The 19,332-nt window shown below is 35.7% G+C and overlaps 1 protein-coding gene across 11 annotated transcripts in view; it reads left to right on the plus strand.

Moving 5' to 3' along the window:
* The window catches only part of CFAP44 (cilia and flagella associated protein 44), a 126,439-nt gene that overhangs the window by 95,325 nt on the left and 11,782 nt on the right, over positions 1-19,332 (plus strand). For 10 of the 11 annotated variants that reach the window (XM_077884497.1, XM_077884492.1, XM_077884500.1 and 7 more), the window contains 4 exons: positions 2,381-2,558; positions 8,526-9,017; positions 11,339-11,542; positions 12,488-12,683. In XM_077884497.1, coding sequence (XP_077740623.1) covers positions 2,381-2,558; positions 8,526-9,017; positions 11,339-11,542; positions 12,488-12,683 — 1,070 coding nt within the window. The remainder of the gene's footprint in view (positions 1-2,380; positions 2,559-8,525; positions 9,018-11,338; positions 11,543-12,487; positions 12,684-19,332) is intronic. The other variant, XM_077884502.1, reaches the window with a different exon arrangement.

Raw genomic sequence — 19,332 nt, forward strand, 5'->3', positions numbered from 1 at the left:
TATTTTTAAGTATGTTGTATAATTACCCAACAGTTTACATGGTTTAAATTCTTATAAATTTATTGTGAGGTGAGTGGGCCTGCATAGAATCTATCTTCATGAAAATTCAATGTGTGCTTCAAAAAGAATATATTTTCTTGTATTCTTTGGTGTAGTTTTCTGTAAATGTCCGTGAGGACTGGATAATTGCTGATAATGCCTAGATCTTTTATTTTTCCTACTTTGAAGGCATGACTCTTTCAAAGTCTCTACTGAATGTTCCCTCCCTTTAATAAGGTCTCTCCAGCTGACGAACTCAAAGGTGATTTCCAGCCATGTGTAAACTATGAGAATTGTTTGCCTTATAGCTTCCCAGTAATTGTATTTTCCCCAGATATTCCTCATTTATTTTCATGATGTTTCACACTACACATATACAGGTTAATACTTGGCCAAAAACACCAGACAGCCCTATGTGAATTTCTAAAGGTATTGTTTTGTGTGTAGCTCTGATATTTTTTCCACAAAATTCTAACCACTCTGGCCTCTCTGAACTCTATCTTTGTAATTAATCAGTGAGATTACTGGACTCATATTTGGTATCTCATCCCTCTTTTTCAGTCTGATAATTTCCTCCATGGAAATAGAGATAGTAATGATTAGTTATTTTGTTTCGCTTCTCACATGAATTATAGCCCTGTGCTGCCAATTATTCAATATCTGAACATAGTTGTTTCATGTTTTTTTGTTGTTGTTGTTTAGTTTTCTTTTATAGAATGAGGATAATTATGGACCTTGTTTCTCTCATATGACTGGAGCCAAAGTATCTACTTGCTTTTTCTTTTTCTTTTCTTCCTTCCTTCCTCCTACCTTCCCTTCCTCCCTCTCTTCCTTCCATTCATCCTTTGTCCCTTTACTTCCTTCTCTCCCAAACAATTGTCAATTAGTACATTAGACAACGTGTGTTTCCTCTGTTATTGTATGTGTTTGTTTTCCTAAAGGGCTGACTGTAAGCTATGTGCACATGTTCATGTTGACTGATAAGCTTCACTTTAAAGAATTAGGTAGGTTGGATCCTCTTAGGTCTGTGCTTGGAGCCTCCTAGGATCTCTACTAATAAGATCATATCCAATCCTTTTTATAGCCTTCCCCTGGATATTCTGGGCCACAGTTTTCTCTGGTCTGATTTATCCTTTAAAATTGCTATCACCGATTTGCTCATAGCTTTCTATCTTATTTTCAGCCTTCCTGATTTATTCCCTTTAATATCTCCACACCATCATTTCCATGGAATTTGGAGAGAGCAGGAGGCAATCATTTTTAACTATAATGCTTTTTTTTAAAAAAAAATTTCTGATACTTATGTTGTTTAAAAGAAGGTAAATTAACTTTTTACTGATTACCACTGTTGCTTGATGTCAATTGAAGGAATAAATAGTCATCTTAATATAAATCACTTAGAAGTGAACCAAAGCCTTAAAATGATTCCAATTATTTCAGCACTGTCTGGTAATTAGTTTTTACTTGTTTCATTATTACTTTGTTTGAGGTGCTTTAAAAATACAGAGGGTCCCCAACTTATGATGGTTTAACTTATGATTTTTTTGGCTTTATTTTTTTTAAGATTTTATTTATTTATTCATGATAGTCACACACACACACACACACACACACAGAGAGAGAGGCAGAGACACAGGCAGAGGGAGAAGCAGGCTCCACGCAGGGAGCCTGATGTGGGACTCGATCCCGGGTCTCCAGGATCGCGCCCTGGGCCAAAGGCAGGCGCTAAACCGCTGCGCCACCCAGGGATCCCCTTTTTTTTGGCTTTATAATAGGGTGAAAGTGATTTGCATTCAGTAGAAACTGTACTTTGAATTTTGTTATTTTCTCAGGCTACAAGTATATGCAATGTAATACTTACTTTCTCATGATACTGGACAGAGCAGTGAACCACAGCTCCGAGTCAGCTACACAGTCATAGGGATAAACTATCAATACACTTACAACCATTCTGTTTTTTACTTTCAGTACAGCAGTCAATAAATTACATGAGATATTTAACACTTTATTGTGAAATGGGCTTTGTATTAATTTTTCCCAACTGTAGGCTAATGTAAGAGTTCTGTGTATGTTAAAGATGGGCTAGGCTAAACTTAGGTGTATTGAATGCATTTGCGATTTATGATATTTTCAAGTATGGGTTTATTGGTACATAACCCTATTGTAAATTGACAAAAGTCTGTAGTCATTAACTTAAAAAAAATGCTTGGGGTTTATGGACAAAAGTACCACAGACCCAGAATTATACTTTTGCTTTATGACTGAATTTGATTATATACATACAGTAGACAAACTAAGTTTATTGTTACATTTGTGTCTGGGTTGCCTATTTTTCTGATAGGTACAAGAGTAAACCGCAGGATGATTTTGAAGATCCCAGAGATGTTCAAGCCATCAAAGAGGCCCAGCTGTATATGGGAGACTTCAATCTGAAGACAGCTCCAGACTATAAGATACCTGAGCACATGAGAGTAAATGCTGCCAAGAAGGAAGAGGAACTGGGGCACCTAGATTCCATGGTACTTACCCACAGCTTTCATGACAATAAGAGGCACCCTGAGTTTTAGTGGAATTCTGCTGAAATCAGCCATTTCACTAGCTGGTTTGTAAGGAAATATAGAAATTTAGAAGTGGAAAAGAGCTTCATGATTATTTAAGACGCCTCCTTTTTACAAATGGGGAAACTGAGGCCCATTGAGGACAAGAGATTGATTGGTCTGTGATTTTTTAATATGGTGGAACTTGCCTTCAAGTCAATTACTTGCCTCAATACATTTATGGGTGAAAATACTATATTTTATAGACTTGAATTTCTGAATTCAGACATGCATGGCCGCCATCGATTGCCAAAGACTTAGGGAAAAGGCTATTATTTAGCCCCTTTTTTCTTCAGGACTTAAAATTTTGTAGGTGTCTCAATAATAATCAGTTACCTTATTCCTTTTTAAAAATATTATCTGCTTTCTGCCAAACTGCTTCCCTGATTTCTCATCTCTGTTTTCTTACTGAAGTCTCCTCTCCGTGTCATAGTAATTCCTTAGTTTAACTGACAAGTGACTTTTCACACACAGAGGCTCAGAAGGTGTCTGAGCTACCATTTTGAGGAGAATTTGGTACATGGCCATGCAGTTTGCACATTGCAAGGCATCACATTGAAAAGAGTGCCAATCACACCACAGATATAGTATATTAGAATATTTTATAATTTTCTGACAAATGGAAGTAAAGTGTCTTGTGGAAAGAAAGAGTCTTGTTCAATTTCACCAAAGCTGCAGTACATACCAGCAGTGCAAAGGATCCTGGTATGGCAAATTATATCCATAAGTAAATTTTTATAGCTTATAGCTATGGCTTTTTGTTTAGGCAGACATTTTGAACATTTTCTTAGTGACCATTTATATTGTTTATCTAGCTGGTCATCTCAGGCAGTTCTTGTTTCATCAATCATATTCCATCCATAATCATAGAGAATTTTTTTTTACCGTAATTTGCCAGTCATCCATAATCTAGCTAGAGGATAGACAGGTATGACGTCTTGAACTACATTACACTGAAATCCATTTTATTAAAACAGCAGCAAAAATAACATAGAATGTACTATTCTACATGTCAGATCAGAATTCTGTTCCCATGCCTGCCACTTAATAGCCATGTAAACCTTTCTGGTCATGTAGATCTCCCTACGCCTTGGCTAAATTGTCTGTAAAGGGGTGTTAATTCCAATTAACAACAATAAAACCTATCTAGTCTACCTCATAAAATTAATGTGATGGTCACAGTTCACAAATGGTCATTACTGTTGTCACTAAATTAAAAATCTCTAAAGTATCAAGTTTAGGGGAAATAGCATATTACATATCCCTCTTCCCTGTGGCTAGTGTTTAGGTATGCGTGGTATTTGGAAAACTAAGAAGAAAGTGTTGGTGTGTAAAGGGGGTTCCTCAAAGAAGTGAGCCTTACAGTCGTTGGGCTGGCTTAGATTTGTTCTTTTAAGCTTGATTGTCAATCTTCCAGGTGCTTCAAACAGGTCCTCCATTCACATAGGGCTGGATTTTGAGCTCATATCTTACTGCTTTAAGTGTTTATTCTTAAGTATGTAAAACATCTCTTCTATTTTGTTACAGTGTTCTTACTTCATAGGTAGTAATCATGCAGGTAAGTTTTGTAAGACTGCCTAAAGAAGTGCCTTTTTTTTTTTTTAAAAAAGTATAACATTCAGTATTAGTTTCAGGTATACAATATAATGATTCCACAAATCTTTCCATTGTTCGATACCCACCACAATAAGTGTAGTCACCATCTGTTACTAAACAACATTAGTATAATCTCATTGATTATATTTCCTGTGTGGTACTTTTCATCTCTGTGACTTATTTATTTTCTAATTAGAGGTTTGTACCTCTCAATCCCTTTTATCTATTTCTCCCATCCCCCCCATCCCACGTCTGGCAACCACCGGTTTTTGATCTGTATTTAAGAGTCTATTTTTTTGTTTTTTTCTCTTTGTCTTGTTTCTTAAATTCCACATGAGTGAAATCATACGGTATTTGTCTTTCTGTCTGGGTTATTTCACACAGCATGATATACTCTAGGGCCATCCATATTGTCACAAATGGCAAGATCTTATCCTTTTTATGGATGAATAATATTTCATTGTATGGATATACCACCTTTTTTAATCCATTTATCTGTGGATGGATACTTGGGATGCTTTCATATCGTGGCTATTGTAAATAATGCTGCAGTAAACATTATATGTTTTCAAATTAGTGTTTTGCTTTCTTCAGATAGGTTCCCATAAGTGGCATTGTTGGATCATATGGTTGTTCTATTTTTAATCTTTTGCTAAACCTCCATACTATTTTCCACAGTGGTTGTATCAATTTTTACATTCCCACCAACAGTGCATGAGGATTTTTTTCTCTACATTCTCACCAATACTTGTTATTTCTTGTCTTTTTGATACTAGCCATTTGACAGTGTAAGGTGACATCTCATTGTACTTTTGATTTGCATTTCCCTGATGATTAGTGATATTGAGTACCTTTTAATATGTCTGTTGGCCACTATGTATGTCTTCTTTGGAAAAATGTCTATTCAAGTCCTCTATTTTTTAATTGGATTGTTTTTTGGGGGTTGAGTTGTATAAGTTCCTTATATTTTTTAAATGTTAACTCCTTATTGGATATATAATTTACAGATATCTTCTCCCATTCACTGGGTTGCCTTTTGATTTTGTTGATGGTTTCCTTTGCTGTGCAAAATCTTTTTATTATGGTGTAGTCCCAACAGTTTAGTGTTGCTTTTGTTTCCCTTGCCTTAGGAGATCTATCTGGAAAGATGTTTCTATGGCTGATGTTGAAGAAATTACTGCCTAAATTTTCTTTTAGGAATTTTATGGTTTTTAGATCTCACATTCAGTTCTCTAAACCATTTTCAGTTCATTTTTATGTAAGGTATAAGAAAGTAGTCTAGTTTCATTCCTTCGCATGTAGCTGTCCAATTTTTCTAGCACCGTTTGTTGAAGAGGATATCTTTTCCCCCATTGTATATTCCTGCCTCCTTTGTTGTAAATTAATTGACCATCTAAGTGTGGGTTTGTTTATTTCTGGGTTTTCAATTCTGTACATTGATCTGAATGTCTATTTTTGTGTCAATACCATACTACTTTATTGCATCTTTGTAGTATATCATGAAATCTGGGATTATGATACCTCCAGTTTTCTTTTTTTCTTAAGATTGCTTTGGCTACTTGGGGTCTTTTGTGGTTCCATACAAATTTTAGGATTTTTGTTTTAGCTGTGAAAAATGCTGTTGGTATTCTGATGGGGATTGCATTAGGTTTGTAGCTTGCTTTGGGTAGGATAGATATATTTTTTTTTTTTTAGGATAGATATTTTTAACAATATTCTTCCAAACTATGAACATGGAATATCTTTCCATTTATGTCTCTTCAATTTTTTTCATCAATGTTTTATAGCCTTTCAGAATACAGATCTTTTACTTCCTTTATGTAAGTTATTCCTAGGTATTTTATTCTTGTTGATGCAATTGTAAATGGGATTGATTTCTTAATTTCTCTTTCTGATACTTTGTTATTAGTGATAGAAATGCAAAATAATTCTCTTTTTTAAAGATTTTATTTATTTATTCATGAGAGACACAGAGAGAAAGCAGAAATACAGGCAGAGAGAGAAGCAGGCTCCCTGCAAGGAGCCCAATGTGGGATCAATCCTGGAACTCCGGGATCACTCCCCGACTTGAAGGCAGAGGCTCAATCACTGAGCCATCCAGTCATCCCAACAAATATCATGCAACTTTGCAGGATTAATTTACCAGTTCTAGTAGATTTTTGATGGTTTCCTTATGATTTCTCCTATGAATAGTATCCTGTCTACAAATAGTGGCAGTTTTACTTCTTCCTTACCAATATGGATGCCTTTTCTTTTTCTTATCTGATTGCTGCAGCTGGGACTTCCAGGGCTATGTTGAGTGAAAGTGGACATCTCTGTCTTGTTGCTGATCTCAGAGGAAAAGCTTTCAGTTTTTTTTTTTTTTTTTTTTTTTTTGCCATTTAGTTATGATGTTACCTGTGGGTTTTTCAATAAGGCCTTTATTATGTTGAGATATGTTCTCTCTAAACTTACTTTGTTGGGAGCTTTTTTATTTTTACCATGAATGGATATTGAATTTTTCTACATCTGTTAGTTTTTCATTCTTTCTCTGGTCAATGTGATATATGACTTTGATTGATTTGTGAATAGTGAACCACCCTTGCATCCCTGGAATAAATCCTACTTGATTGTGGTGAATATTTTTTTCAATATGTTGTTGATTGTGGTTTGCCACCCAGGCATCCCTCCCCTCTTTTTAAAAAAGATGTAATATTTTATTATAATCCTTTTGTATTTCTGTAGAGTCAGTTGTTATTTCACCTCCTTCACTTCTGATTTTATTTATTGAGTCCTCTCCTTTTTTCTTGATGAGTCTAACTAAAGGTTTATCAATTTGGTTTATCTTTTAAAAAAGCAGCTCCTGGTTTTGTTGATCTTTTATTGGTTTTGTTTGTTTGTTTCTATTTCATTTATTTCTGCCTAACCTTTACTATTTTATTCTTTCTACTAACTTTGGGCCTTTTTTGGGTTCTTTTTCTAGCTCCTTTAGGTATAAGATTAAGTTGTTTATTTGAGCTTTCTCTTGCTTCTTGAGTAGGCCTGTATTGGTATAAACTTCCTTCTTATAACTGCTTTTGCTGCATTCCAAAGATTTTTGACTGTTTTTCATTTTTTTAAATTGCTTCTCTGATTTCTCAGTTGATCCATTCATTGTTGAATAGCATATTATTTAACCTCCATGTATTTGTGTTCTTTCCTTGCAACTGATTTTTAGTTTCATACCAGTGTGGTCAAAAACAATGAATGATATGGTTTCCATATTTATAAATTTATTGAGACTTGTTTTGTTGCCCAACATGTGATCCATTCTGGAGAATATTCCATGTATATTTGAAAAGAATGTGTATTCCATTTTTGGATGGAATATTTTATATATATCTGCTAGGTCCATCTGGTCTAATGTGTCATTCAAAGCCACTGTTTCCTTATTGATTTTCTGTCTGGGTGATGTATCCATTGACGTAAGTGGGATGTTAAAGTCCCCTACTACTATATTATTACTGTCTATTTGGAGAAGTACCTTTTGATCCTTTTTTTAAGAACCTGTATATTTATGCTAAGTAATTCTTAATAGCCTTTGGACCACTTCATTGCTTAATTATACATAGGATTAGGTTTGCATGTACCTATAGGCTCTGGTAAGAGTATTTTGGAAATAAAGACTTGGGAAACAGCTGGTAATGATGGAACAATGGGTCACTATGTCTCCTGTAGCTTGAGACAGCGGACATAGTTTGGCTTAAATACATGAAGAAGGAACCAAGAAAGTATCCTGGGGTCTCTCGGTGAGCATGATACTGAAATTGAGGATGGTGACATTGACTGCACAAGAAGTAACAGGAATAATGTGGCCAAAATGCAGAATAAAAATAGGCTAAACTTTAGTTTGGCCCTAAGTGGGCAACCCTAAATGTGTCTAAGAGAGTGGAATTTGAATTTCCATCAGGGATGGGCAGTTATGTGTGTGTGTTCCTCACCAAAGAATGACTTTCCTCTCTCTAGGCTCTGGCTGAGTACAAGCCTTCAGGAAGGATTTTCCCTGGGTGGTCAGAAAACAGCAGGACTGAGCCCTACAAGGCGGCTGAGGGATACCAGAGGTCACATCCAGACTATTTTCTTCTTTTGGAGAGGCTAAATGGGAAACAGCCTAAAAGCTAGAGTAAAGAGTGACTTAGTAGTAGTAAATAGGAATGATTAGATAAATTTTATCATGGATTTTTGCTAGGCATACCAGTCAAGGGACAAAAATCATATTTCAAACTGTTCTTTGTGAGTGGGCTGTCATTTTTTTCCTTCTGTTCTTTTTATCAGGCCCATTCAAAGAAAAAGAACATGAACAAATGTATTATCTCTCTACGAGACCTTAAAGTGGCTGTCATCGAGGAAATACAGTGCCTGGTTCAAGAACTGAAGACCATCCAGGCAACTCTTCACATATCCAAGCATATTCCTATTCCTGAAGTCCCACAGATATACCCAGAAGAAGTTCCAGAAAAGAGATTTCAGTATGATGAAGAAATTCTCCTAAATTTTAAGCAACAGCAGATTCAGGATGAAAAGTCCCACCAACTGGAACAGGGAGAGTCTGCAGGCTCAGCTGGAGGATTCCTTAAACTCTCTTCTAGAAAGGATGGTGATTTGACAACAGATTCATTGTCTAAATCATCAAAGGCATCAGCATCCAGTGCAGACACTGCAAAGTTATCAGAATTTGAAAAAGTAGATCCGATTGATGTAGAGCTGGAGATTATGAAAAGGGACGAGATTAAACACTTATACATGCAACAGTATTTAACCAACAGGGTAAGGGATGAAACTGCCTTTTTAAAGCTGAAAGAGAGAAGAGCAGGGAAGAACTAGATCTACTTTCTTATTTATTAATTTAAATTTTCTCTAAGATAATCTTTCCCAAGCCCTGACTGGCCCACAGCTCACTGAAGGCTTAGCTTCCTTCCCATCCCTGGCCTTCTGATAATTATTGTGCTCTGCCCAAGAACTTCAGAGCTTTTAAATGTTTTGCTTTGGGCAAAGCTAAGAATTAAGAGCAAATCCGTATTAATTGGCATCTAACTGAAGTCTTGGTAAAGGGGAAGCAATGGAACATCTTTCAGATGTTCGATGGAACATAATGTTAAAAACCCAGAGAAAATGGGGCACCCTCTGCTTTTTTACATCCTCCTTTCTCTAATGTGTGATTTGCCTCATTAGTGGGAATGTTCATGGTGATGACTGGCTTCAAAATTGTTCTGGAGCTGGAATGGCATCTATTTTTATTTCTAGGAAATCAGACCAGGTTGGGGCCAGTTGTAGAGGTGCTCTGAATCTGGAAGGCAAAGGGCCTTTGCTGGATAGATAGCTCCCAGCTGCCAACTTTGTAGAGTCCCCTTCCTCAGTGTCTGCCCAGCTTCACCTGTAAAGACACTCTCTATAGCTTCCAAAATGTATTCTTCACTTGTTATCTCTACTTTGTCAGCCTTGCTTTCTCACTCTTCCTGCTCCTCCCCACCCCTAACCCCCACCCTCATTCTGAATTTTATATTTGCCTTCTCCTTTGCTATTTCCTCCCACCTGCAATGATTTCCTTTCAAACGTGAGTCATCATACAAAACTCAGCCCAGTTCCAAATCTCCTGTCCATATTACATACTTCTCTTTTTTCTAAACTCCAATTGCACCTATAAGCAGCACCTCATGTTTTCCACTTATCTTTCTTGCTGTTTTATGTGTGCTAAGTTTTTTTTAATTGAAGTATGACTAACATACAGTGTTAGATTAGTTTCAGATGTACTATATAGTGTGATTCAGCAACTCTATACATTACTTAGTGCTCATATGCGTTCATTTTGTCTTGCAAATTAGGTTACACAGTTCTTGAGAGAAAGACCACATAGAATTGTCCTTGGATTTCCGGGCAGTGTCTAGAAAATGCCAGACGTGTAATATTTAGTAAAAAGTTTGATCGATTTAATTGTAACTAATTTATTTATGGTATCAACTTAACATATTTATTGTTCATTCTTTGTGCAAGAACAGTGCTAGTTAGGTAGCAGGGATGCAGTAATACTCAAGCCAGGCATACTCTCTATCCTCATAAAGCTTATAGGCTATCAGGTGAGTGAGAGCAAAACAAGTGTGAGCCTTACAAATTTCAACATCTATGTGGTACAATTTTGGAATGGTGTTACACTGAAAAAATATAGTCCTGCCTCAAAAGAAATTTAAAAATAATTCAAACTTGTTGAACAAACATTGAAGAGGACCCCACTTAGTCTACAAACATACATAAGTAAAAGTTTAATTTTTTTCTCAGTTCTCAAATTCTCTAACAGTAGCGTCACTGTCCCAAACCCACAGATCGCTTCCTTTTTCTTAGCCACAGGCTGGGCCCTCCCTCATTATGGGTTTTTGGTTGTTGAGGCTTCCCATCAAGCACAGCCTAATGAAAAATTTGGAATGGTTTGTCTTCTACCCACTGTACTAGTTTCCTCAGGAGAACCAGTCCTTGGGACTCTTTTTTGATCTCTTCATTGTCTTTGGGATGGGATGAGGAAGAAGCTGTGCCAAAATCAGAGCAAAACCAAATATTTAAAATCATTGGGATGGCAGTAGGATGAGGTCTAGCTAGGCCCAGGGCTTGGGATACTTCAATTTTATCCCAGCCCTGTAATAAATTAAATCACCATTTGAAATGTTTGAAATTTTTCAAAATAAGAAGTTGAGGGAAATATTTACTGCTTCCTGTATGAAAGGCAACGTAGAGATACTGTGGGGTAAAGTGGAGGCAGATAGAAACACTACACACAAAGAACTCATAGTCTCTGAGTTAAACCGTACCATAGAGCAAGAAGGGCAGTCTCGATTGATGGCTTAATCATGGCAAAGAAATAGCTGGCAGGGCTATAGTTACAGAATCCCTAACACTTTATGTAAGTAAATTTCATAATATTGATAAATTGATTTATAGAACTACGCATCCACACACGTGAGCCCATATAATTCATTCTCCATAATGACAGTTTAATGAGAAAGTGCTTTTACCTAAACAAATCAGTATTGTTAGATAATCTTAAAAATACTAATCTGTTCTTAAGTTCTAACATACACTCAAATCTTTTTCCACCACAGATCAAAGAACTGATTGTCACTTTTGATGCAGAACTCCGTCTCCTGAGGCATCAAAAACTGAAACTAGATACTCAGATGAAATTATCTGACCTTCATCATGTCACATTATTTCAAGAAATGCTTCTCCTCAAGAATTTTGAGAAACAGGAGAACATACTTCAAGAGCGTGTTAATTCATTAGACAAAGAAGAGCAGGATATGCAGGTATGAAAGGGCAGGAGAAAGCTGGCCGGGCCGGCTGTGTCCTTTAGTTATGGAGAGGACTCGATTCTTTGTTTCCTTCTTCATCTTCTCAGCTTAGTTTCCCCTGTTGTTCTGATCCTCCTCTCACCCTTTGTCCCTTATCCTCCCCCCACCTCCAATCCCCTCTTACTCCTGCTGGCTCGGCTCTTGGTATTCTTGATCAGAGAGAAGCGAATTAGGTTTTATGGTGAGTTTGATCTGATGTTTTGTAAGGTGGGTGAATAACTTTTCAAAAGTGAGCCTTCTATTTAGTTTACAAATTTCAAAGTACATTTTAATTGTAACTAGCTATCCTATAAAGTTGAGTTTTGATTATATGTTATCCTTCTGAACATACTTGGAAAAGAAGTTGACTAGTTCCTAAAATGTGATAGTTTCATGGTAATATTTGAGTATCAGAGGAAAATAAGTTTATTTGTTATATATGTGTTAAATTTAAAGAGATAAATTATACCACCCAACTTTTGTCTTGAAACAAGAAGGATTCCATCAAATAGATATTACATACTGAATAGTAGCATCATTTTTAAGGTATATCTGCTGCACTAGGAGATGAGGTGTGTTTTTGTTATATATTCATATGAAAAACATCTTTTGTTTTTGAGGCCACACATACAAAAATATTAACTGACAGTAAAAATTTCATTTCATTTAGATTTTTTGAGGAAGCTAAACATTAAAAAGCTGATCTTATCTGATTCTGAACTTAACTGGTTTTTACAAAAGAATTATAAAATTTTAATCGAGGAAATGGATGGCTCTGCAAACATTAGAAATGTAAACTTCCATTAAGAAGGTTAAAAAAATGTTTGTGAACTGTAACCTTACCTTGTATAATATACATTGTTCTCTGAACCTGGTTTACCAGAAATACTTTGCCACCTATTCCTGTTTTTGTTCATTTAGTGGAAAATAAGTGAAACTCTTAAGGAGATGGAAGAGAAAAAAAATGAAATTGCCAAGTTCCAGGACCAAGAAAAAGCACTCTATGCTGGTTTCCAAGCAGCCATTGGAGAAAACAATAAATTTGCTAATTTCCTCATGAAGGTCCTAAAAAAGAGGATTAAGCGGGTGAAGAAAAAAGAGGTTGAAGGAGATGCTGGTTTGAAATTCTTTTTAACATATGGTCTAATTTTTTCTCATTAGCATGAAATAGAGAAATAACTAAGGATGTATTTGACACTTTTTGTTCCTACGACATAGACAGAGGGTACTGTGGGTTGAAGGGGAGAGGATATAAACCTGTAGGTCTCTAACCCTGTGGAGTTAATTTTTGTGTGTGTGTATGTGTGTGTGTGTATCTGGTCCAAGATAGTTTAGGGGTAGTTTCATGTAAGAAGCACATCTTCTCTTGTGTTTATTTGCCAACTGGATGTCCTCTTTGGTAAAATATCTCTTCATGTCTTTTGTCCACGTTTGATTAGGATTTTTACTTTTGTCCTCTTGAGATTTAAGCATCCTTTGTATAGTCTAGGCATTAGTCTTGTGTCTGACAAGTGCTTTGCAAATATTTTCTTCCATCGTGTAGCTTGTCTTTTCATTCCCTCAGCAGGATCTTTCACAGAGCAAAAGGTTTTATTTTTGTTGAGGTCCAATTTATTAGGTTTTGGGGGTGTTTTGTTTTGGATCTTGTTTTGGTGTCAAAGTCTAAGAACTCTTTGCTGAGCTGTAGGTCCCAGAGTCTTAAAAGTTATTATAAAACTGCAGTAACATGAATGAAAATGAAAACCCAACTTATCAAAAATTGTAGAATCTGGCTAAAGCAGTGTTAAGAGGGAAATTATAGCACTAAATTAGAAAAGAGAAAAAGTCTCAAGTCAATAATTCACACACCTCAAAACCTAAAAACATATGTTCAGAATAAATCCAAAGTGAGCAGAAGAAGGTAATAGTAAAGATAGGGGCAGAAATCAATGAAACTGAAAGCAGAAAATAACCTTAAAAAAATCACTTAACCAAAGTTATTCAAACTTATCCAGTTTAATCCTCAAAAAGACCAAAATGATAAACCTCTAGCAAGTGTCTAAAAAAAATAGGAAAATAAGAAAAAAGGTACTAATATCAAGAATGCAATAGGTGATATTACTATAGACTTTGCAGGTATTAAAAAGATAACAGGGAACCACAATGAACATCCCCACACACATAAATTTGGCAACTCAAAAAAAAATTTTGGCAACTCAGATGAAATAGACCAATTTCACACACAAAAATATAAATTATCACTAGTCACCCAATATGAAACAGATAATCTGAATACTTCCATAGGTATATTAAAAACATTTGAGTTTGTAATTTTAAGACTCCCTTGAAGAAATCTACATGTCCAAATAGATTCACTGGAGAACACTACCAAACATTGAAAGAATTACTACCATACACATTATTTTCCAGAAAATCAGAGAAGACTTTCTAATTCATATTGTGAAGCCAGTATTTTCCTAAAACTAAAACCAGACAAAGACAGTACAGAAAAAGGAAAAAAAAAAAGCAAACTGCAGACCATTGCATACACTTTCAGGATTACTATGTCTTCTTGATTAGGTGGACACTTTTATCTTTATATAAGTTCTTTCTCTGTCTAAAGTAATTTTCTTTGCTCTAAAGTCTACTATATCTGATGTTAATATCACCAGTCCTGCTTGGCTCTGATTGTTTGCATGACATATCTTTTCTCTCCTTTTACTTTCTATTTGACTATGTTATTATATTAGAAGTGAACTTCTGGTAGACAGTACATGGTTAATGGTTTTTTTTTTTATCTCTTCTGTCTTTTAATTGGTGTATTTAAACCATTTACATTTAATATTATTAGGGCTTAAGTCTGCCATTTAATTGTTGTAGGTTTTTTTTTTCTATTTTCGATCTTCTACATTTTCCCGCCTTCCCATGGGTTACTTGAAAAATTTTTGTAATTCCATTTTAATTTTACCTAGACTTTTGAGTGTATCTCTTTGTATAACTTTTTTAGTGGCTGCTTTATAAATTACATTATATATACTCAATTTATCCCAGACCACCATTTTACCAGTTTAAGTCAATATAGAATACTCATCTGTCTCTACATCCTTTTATCTCCTCCATTCACAATATAATTGTCTTGAACAGTTCTCCTACATATATCTAGAACCACATCAGACAATGTTATATTTTTTGCTTCAACCACCAAATATAATGTAAACACTCAAAAGGAGGAAGGAAGCCTATTATTATATTTACCCATATTTTTGCTTACCATGTTTATTTTTTCTTGATGATGTCCCAAAGTTCCTTTATAAAAAAATTATTTCCCTTCTGTTTAGAGAATTTCCTTTATCCATTTTTTTAGGATAGGTATACTAGTGGCAACTTTTTTTTATTTTCCCTTAATCTGAAAATGTCTTAACTTCCTATTTCAAAAAGATATTTTTACTAGGTATAGGATTCTAGGTTGACTTTTTTCTTTCAGCATTTAAAAAATATTATGTTACTTCCTTCTGGCCTCCATGGTTTCTAATGAGAAATCCTCTGATATTCAAATTGTTCATCCCCTATAGGTGCAGTATCACTTCTCTCATTGCCTTTCAGACCTCTTGTCTCTAGTTACCAGACATTTGACTATGATATGTCTTGGAGTAGATTCTTTGGGTTCATACTGATGGGAGTTCACTCCTTTAATCTGTATGATAATGTCTTCTGCCAAGTTTGAGAGGTTTTCAATCATTGTTTCTTCAACGCTTTTAAGAATGTCCTCTTTACTTCTTTTGGGACTCATGTCATGGATGTTTGACCTTTCATTATAGTCCCATAGATCCCTGAGACTCTGAATTTTGGGGTATGTTTGTTTTTCAGTTTTCTTTCTGTTTTTCAAACTGGATAATTTATTTTTTTAATTGAAGTTTGATTTGGCACCATATAGTATAATTCCCAGTGCTCAACTCATCAAGTGCCCTCTTCAATGCCTGTCACCCTGTTCTGTCCTCATGTTTACAGATTCTTTCCTCTGTTCCCCTCTGTTATGCTATTGCACCCATCTACTGAGTTTCTATTTTAGTTATTGTATTTTTAGTTCTAAAATTTCCATTTAGTTCTTTGTATTTTCCGCTTGCTTAAAGTATGTTCATAATAGGATATTAAAGAATTTGTATCATGGCTATTTTAAATACTTTGTCAGATAATTCTAACATTTCTGTCATCTTAATAGTGACATTTATTCATTATTTTTTTCTCATTCATTTGGAGATCTTCCTGGTACTTGATATGATGAGTGACTTCCAGCTGAAACCTGGAAACTTCAATATCATGTTATAAGACTCTGTATCTTATTTAAATCTTCTGTTTTTTCTTGGCTTTTTCTAACACTGCTTGGCCAGAGAAAGTGGTGGATGGGTACCTATTTCTTATTGCCAGGTGGAGGTACTCAGCCTTCACTGTGATTCAACGGAAGGAGGACCTCCTTGTTCTGGAATTCCAGTTCCCCATGTAGTGTCTACTGACAACATAGTGGGGATGGCGTTGGTACCTCTGGGAAATGGTGAAAGTCCTGACTCTCCACTAGGGCTCTTCTTTTTCCCATTTTTCAGTAGGGTTCTTCTGATATGACCTTTGTGGGAAGAGGAAGTGAGTCTTAGTTATTGCCAGGTGAAGGTAGAAATCCGGGCTATCCATGTGGTCTTCACAGATATCTTGGTGGGGATTTGGGAGCAGGGCTGGTTACCAGCCAGCAGGAACAAAATGTCCTGGTTCCCTGCTTGGCTTTCTCTGATACTGTCCTGGGTGATGAGAATGTTGGGTGCTTCACTGCAGCTTTGCAAGGGTGGATGTCTAGGTTGTCCTTTACTGATGGGGATGGGAGTGAGACCATAGTATTTTTTTTCCCTGTGGTGTTTGGTTAGGATATTGTCTAAAAGTTTTGTCTCATTAGGCTGCCTCTTTCTTGGCCATTTGGCTAGAGAGAGCAGGGTCTTGTTTCTCTGCACCTACTGGTGTTTCCAGGTTGCTAACTTATTCATTTCTAAGTCTGATATATATAGGAGGCAAAAGGAAGACCCAAAAAACTCACCATAGTATTGTTCCTCATATTTGGTCTGCCTTCTTTCCCTTTTTCAGAATCTTATGTTTGTTTTATGTACAATGTCCATATTTTAGCTGTATTTTGCAGGAGGAATAAGAAAAAGTAGATCTAATTTGTCTTCCTGAAAAGAAATCTGTGTAGGAATTTTAAAGTCTAATTTTAAACTTTGGTCATTTATTTCATAAGGTGGTACAGACCACTTAGAGTAATTTTAAGAGATACATTTAAGAAATCTAGAGAATATGAGGTCCATATCTTATTCTTAATTTGATGTTTCATAAGATAGAAATTGCCAATTGTTGAACTATGGTTCATAGATGGCTTCAAGATGTTTTAAAAGAAAATAGGGCAGAGTTGTGTGGGAGAGGTCTACAATCCTATATCTGAAACTCTTGGGGGGGCAGATGTGTTTTAGTATTTTTTATATTTTATAGAATATTTTATATATGGTACTGTTAAAGAAAACACTCCTGGCACTTGCTAAAGAACTATAAGGCAAACTTTGTTCAGGGGCATCACTACAATAGGATTTTATAATAGGGGAGAGAGATCAGCTCAACTCTGAGTACAACAAGAATGAGTAGAGATTTATAGCCAAGGAGCAGGGTGGGAGTGAATGAATGAAAAATTAGTAAGAGGTAGGATAATTTGTTAGACTGACCTAACAGAATTTTTGCTAAAGATTAGCCAGAGTGAAAAGATAGTGAAGGTAAGGATTAAGGAGGAATCTGGTTGGATATCAAGGGTGCAGGATTTTTACTAAACTGACTCAGCAAGATTCTTGCTAAAACTGGACTAAGTGGGTCAAGGACTGAGCTCATGGTTGCACTACAGGTCAGAAAGAGGACTCACAGGAGCCTGACTCAAGTTTGGACAAGGATAGAGTCTTTGTCAACTAATATCACCGGGAGGGTTTAATGTAAGATCTCTCAATCAAACTCCTTATTTCTGCAGTAGGACACAAATACTCACACTAAGTTGGTTAAATAAATATAATAAATAACATTACTTCAGATAAGTTATGAAAATCTTTTTTTTTCAAGGCACTATGATTTAGGAATTGTGGCCCTGTAAAACCAAGTATGTGTTAAGTGGGTCACAGCAGAAGTGGCTTGGCCGCTTGGTCTCAACCCTCTTTGAGTCAATGCATTGAAATTAATTGCACAACCTTCTTCAGGCATTTGAGTTTGTGGTGTCTGTGTCCTCAACCATTTATTTATTTGCTTGTTTGTTTTTACTTGGTTATTTTATTTTATAGAATTTTATTATTTTAAGATCCTTTTTGATTGAAGTGTAGTTGATACACAATGTTACATACATTAGTGTCAAGTATACAACATATTGACTCCATGACTTCATATGTTGTACTGAGCTCTCACCACAAGTGCAGCCACCATCTGTCCTCATGTAACACTATTATAATACTAATGACTGTATTCCCTATTCTGCACTTTTCATCTCATGACTTACTCATTCCATAACTGGAAAGCTTGTGCCTTCTACTCCCCTTCACACATTTGGCCCATCTCTTGGCCCCTCTCCCCTCTGGCAACCGTCCACTTGTTTTCTATGTTTATAGTTCTGTTTCTCCTTTTTTTTTTGGTTGTTCATTAGGTTTTTTTTTTTCTTTTTTAGATTTCCTATGTAAGTGAAATCATATGGGATTTGTCTTTCTCTGATTTATTTTACTTAGCATTATACCCTCTAGGTCCATATTGTTGCAAGTAGCAAGATCGTATTTCTTTTTTGCAGCTGAGTAATAATCCATTGTGTGTGTGTGTGTGTGTGTGTGTGTGTGTGTGTGTATACACACATACACAATGGCTCCTTTCGTATCTTGGCCATTGTAAATAATGTTGTGATAAACATGAGTGCATATATCTTTTTGAATTAGTTTTTTCATTTTCTTCGGGTAAATACCAAGTTGTGGAATTACTGGATCATATGGTAGTTCTATTTTAAATTTTTTGAGAAACTCCGTACCATTTTCCACCTCATATTTGGTCTGCCTTCAGAACAAATATGGTATCAATTTACATTCCCACCAACACTGTGTGAGGGTTCCTTTTACTCCATATCCTTGCCAACATTTGTTATTTCTTGTCTTTTTTATTCTAACCATTCTGACAAGTATAAGGTGATATATCTCATTGTGGTTTTGATTTGCAGTTCCCTGATGATGAGTGATGTTGAGCATCTTTTCATGTGTCTGTTGGCCATCTGGATGTCATCTTTGGAGAAATGTCTATTCATATTCTCTATCCATTTCTTAATCAGATTATTCTCTTCTTTTGGAGTTGTGTAAATTCCTTATATATTTTGGATGTTAACCTATTATTGAATATATCATTTGCAGATATCTTCTCCCATTCACTGGGTTGACTTTTTGTTTTGTTGGTGACTTCCTTCACTCTGCAAAAGCTTTTTATTTTGTGTAGTTCCAATAGTTTCTTTTTGCTTTGTTTCCCTTGCCTTAGGAGACACATCTAGAAAGATGTTTCAATGGCCGATGTCAAAGAAATTAATGCCTATGTTTTCTTCTAGGAGTTTTACAGTTTTAGATCTCACATTTAGGTCTCTATCCATTTTGAGTTCATTTTTATGTGTGGTATAAGAAAGTGGTCCAGTTTCATCCTTTTGTAGGTAGCTGTCCAGTTTTCCCAGCACCATTTATTGAACAGACTGTGTTTTCCCCATT

The sequence above is a fragment of the Canis aureus genome, chromosome 35 (genome assembly GCF_053574225.1).
Source record: "Canis aureus isolate CA01 chromosome 35, VMU_Caureus_v.1.0, whole genome shotgun sequence".
Classification (NCBI taxonomy): Eukaryota; Metazoa; Chordata; class Mammalia; order Carnivora; family Canidae; genus Canis; species Canis aureus.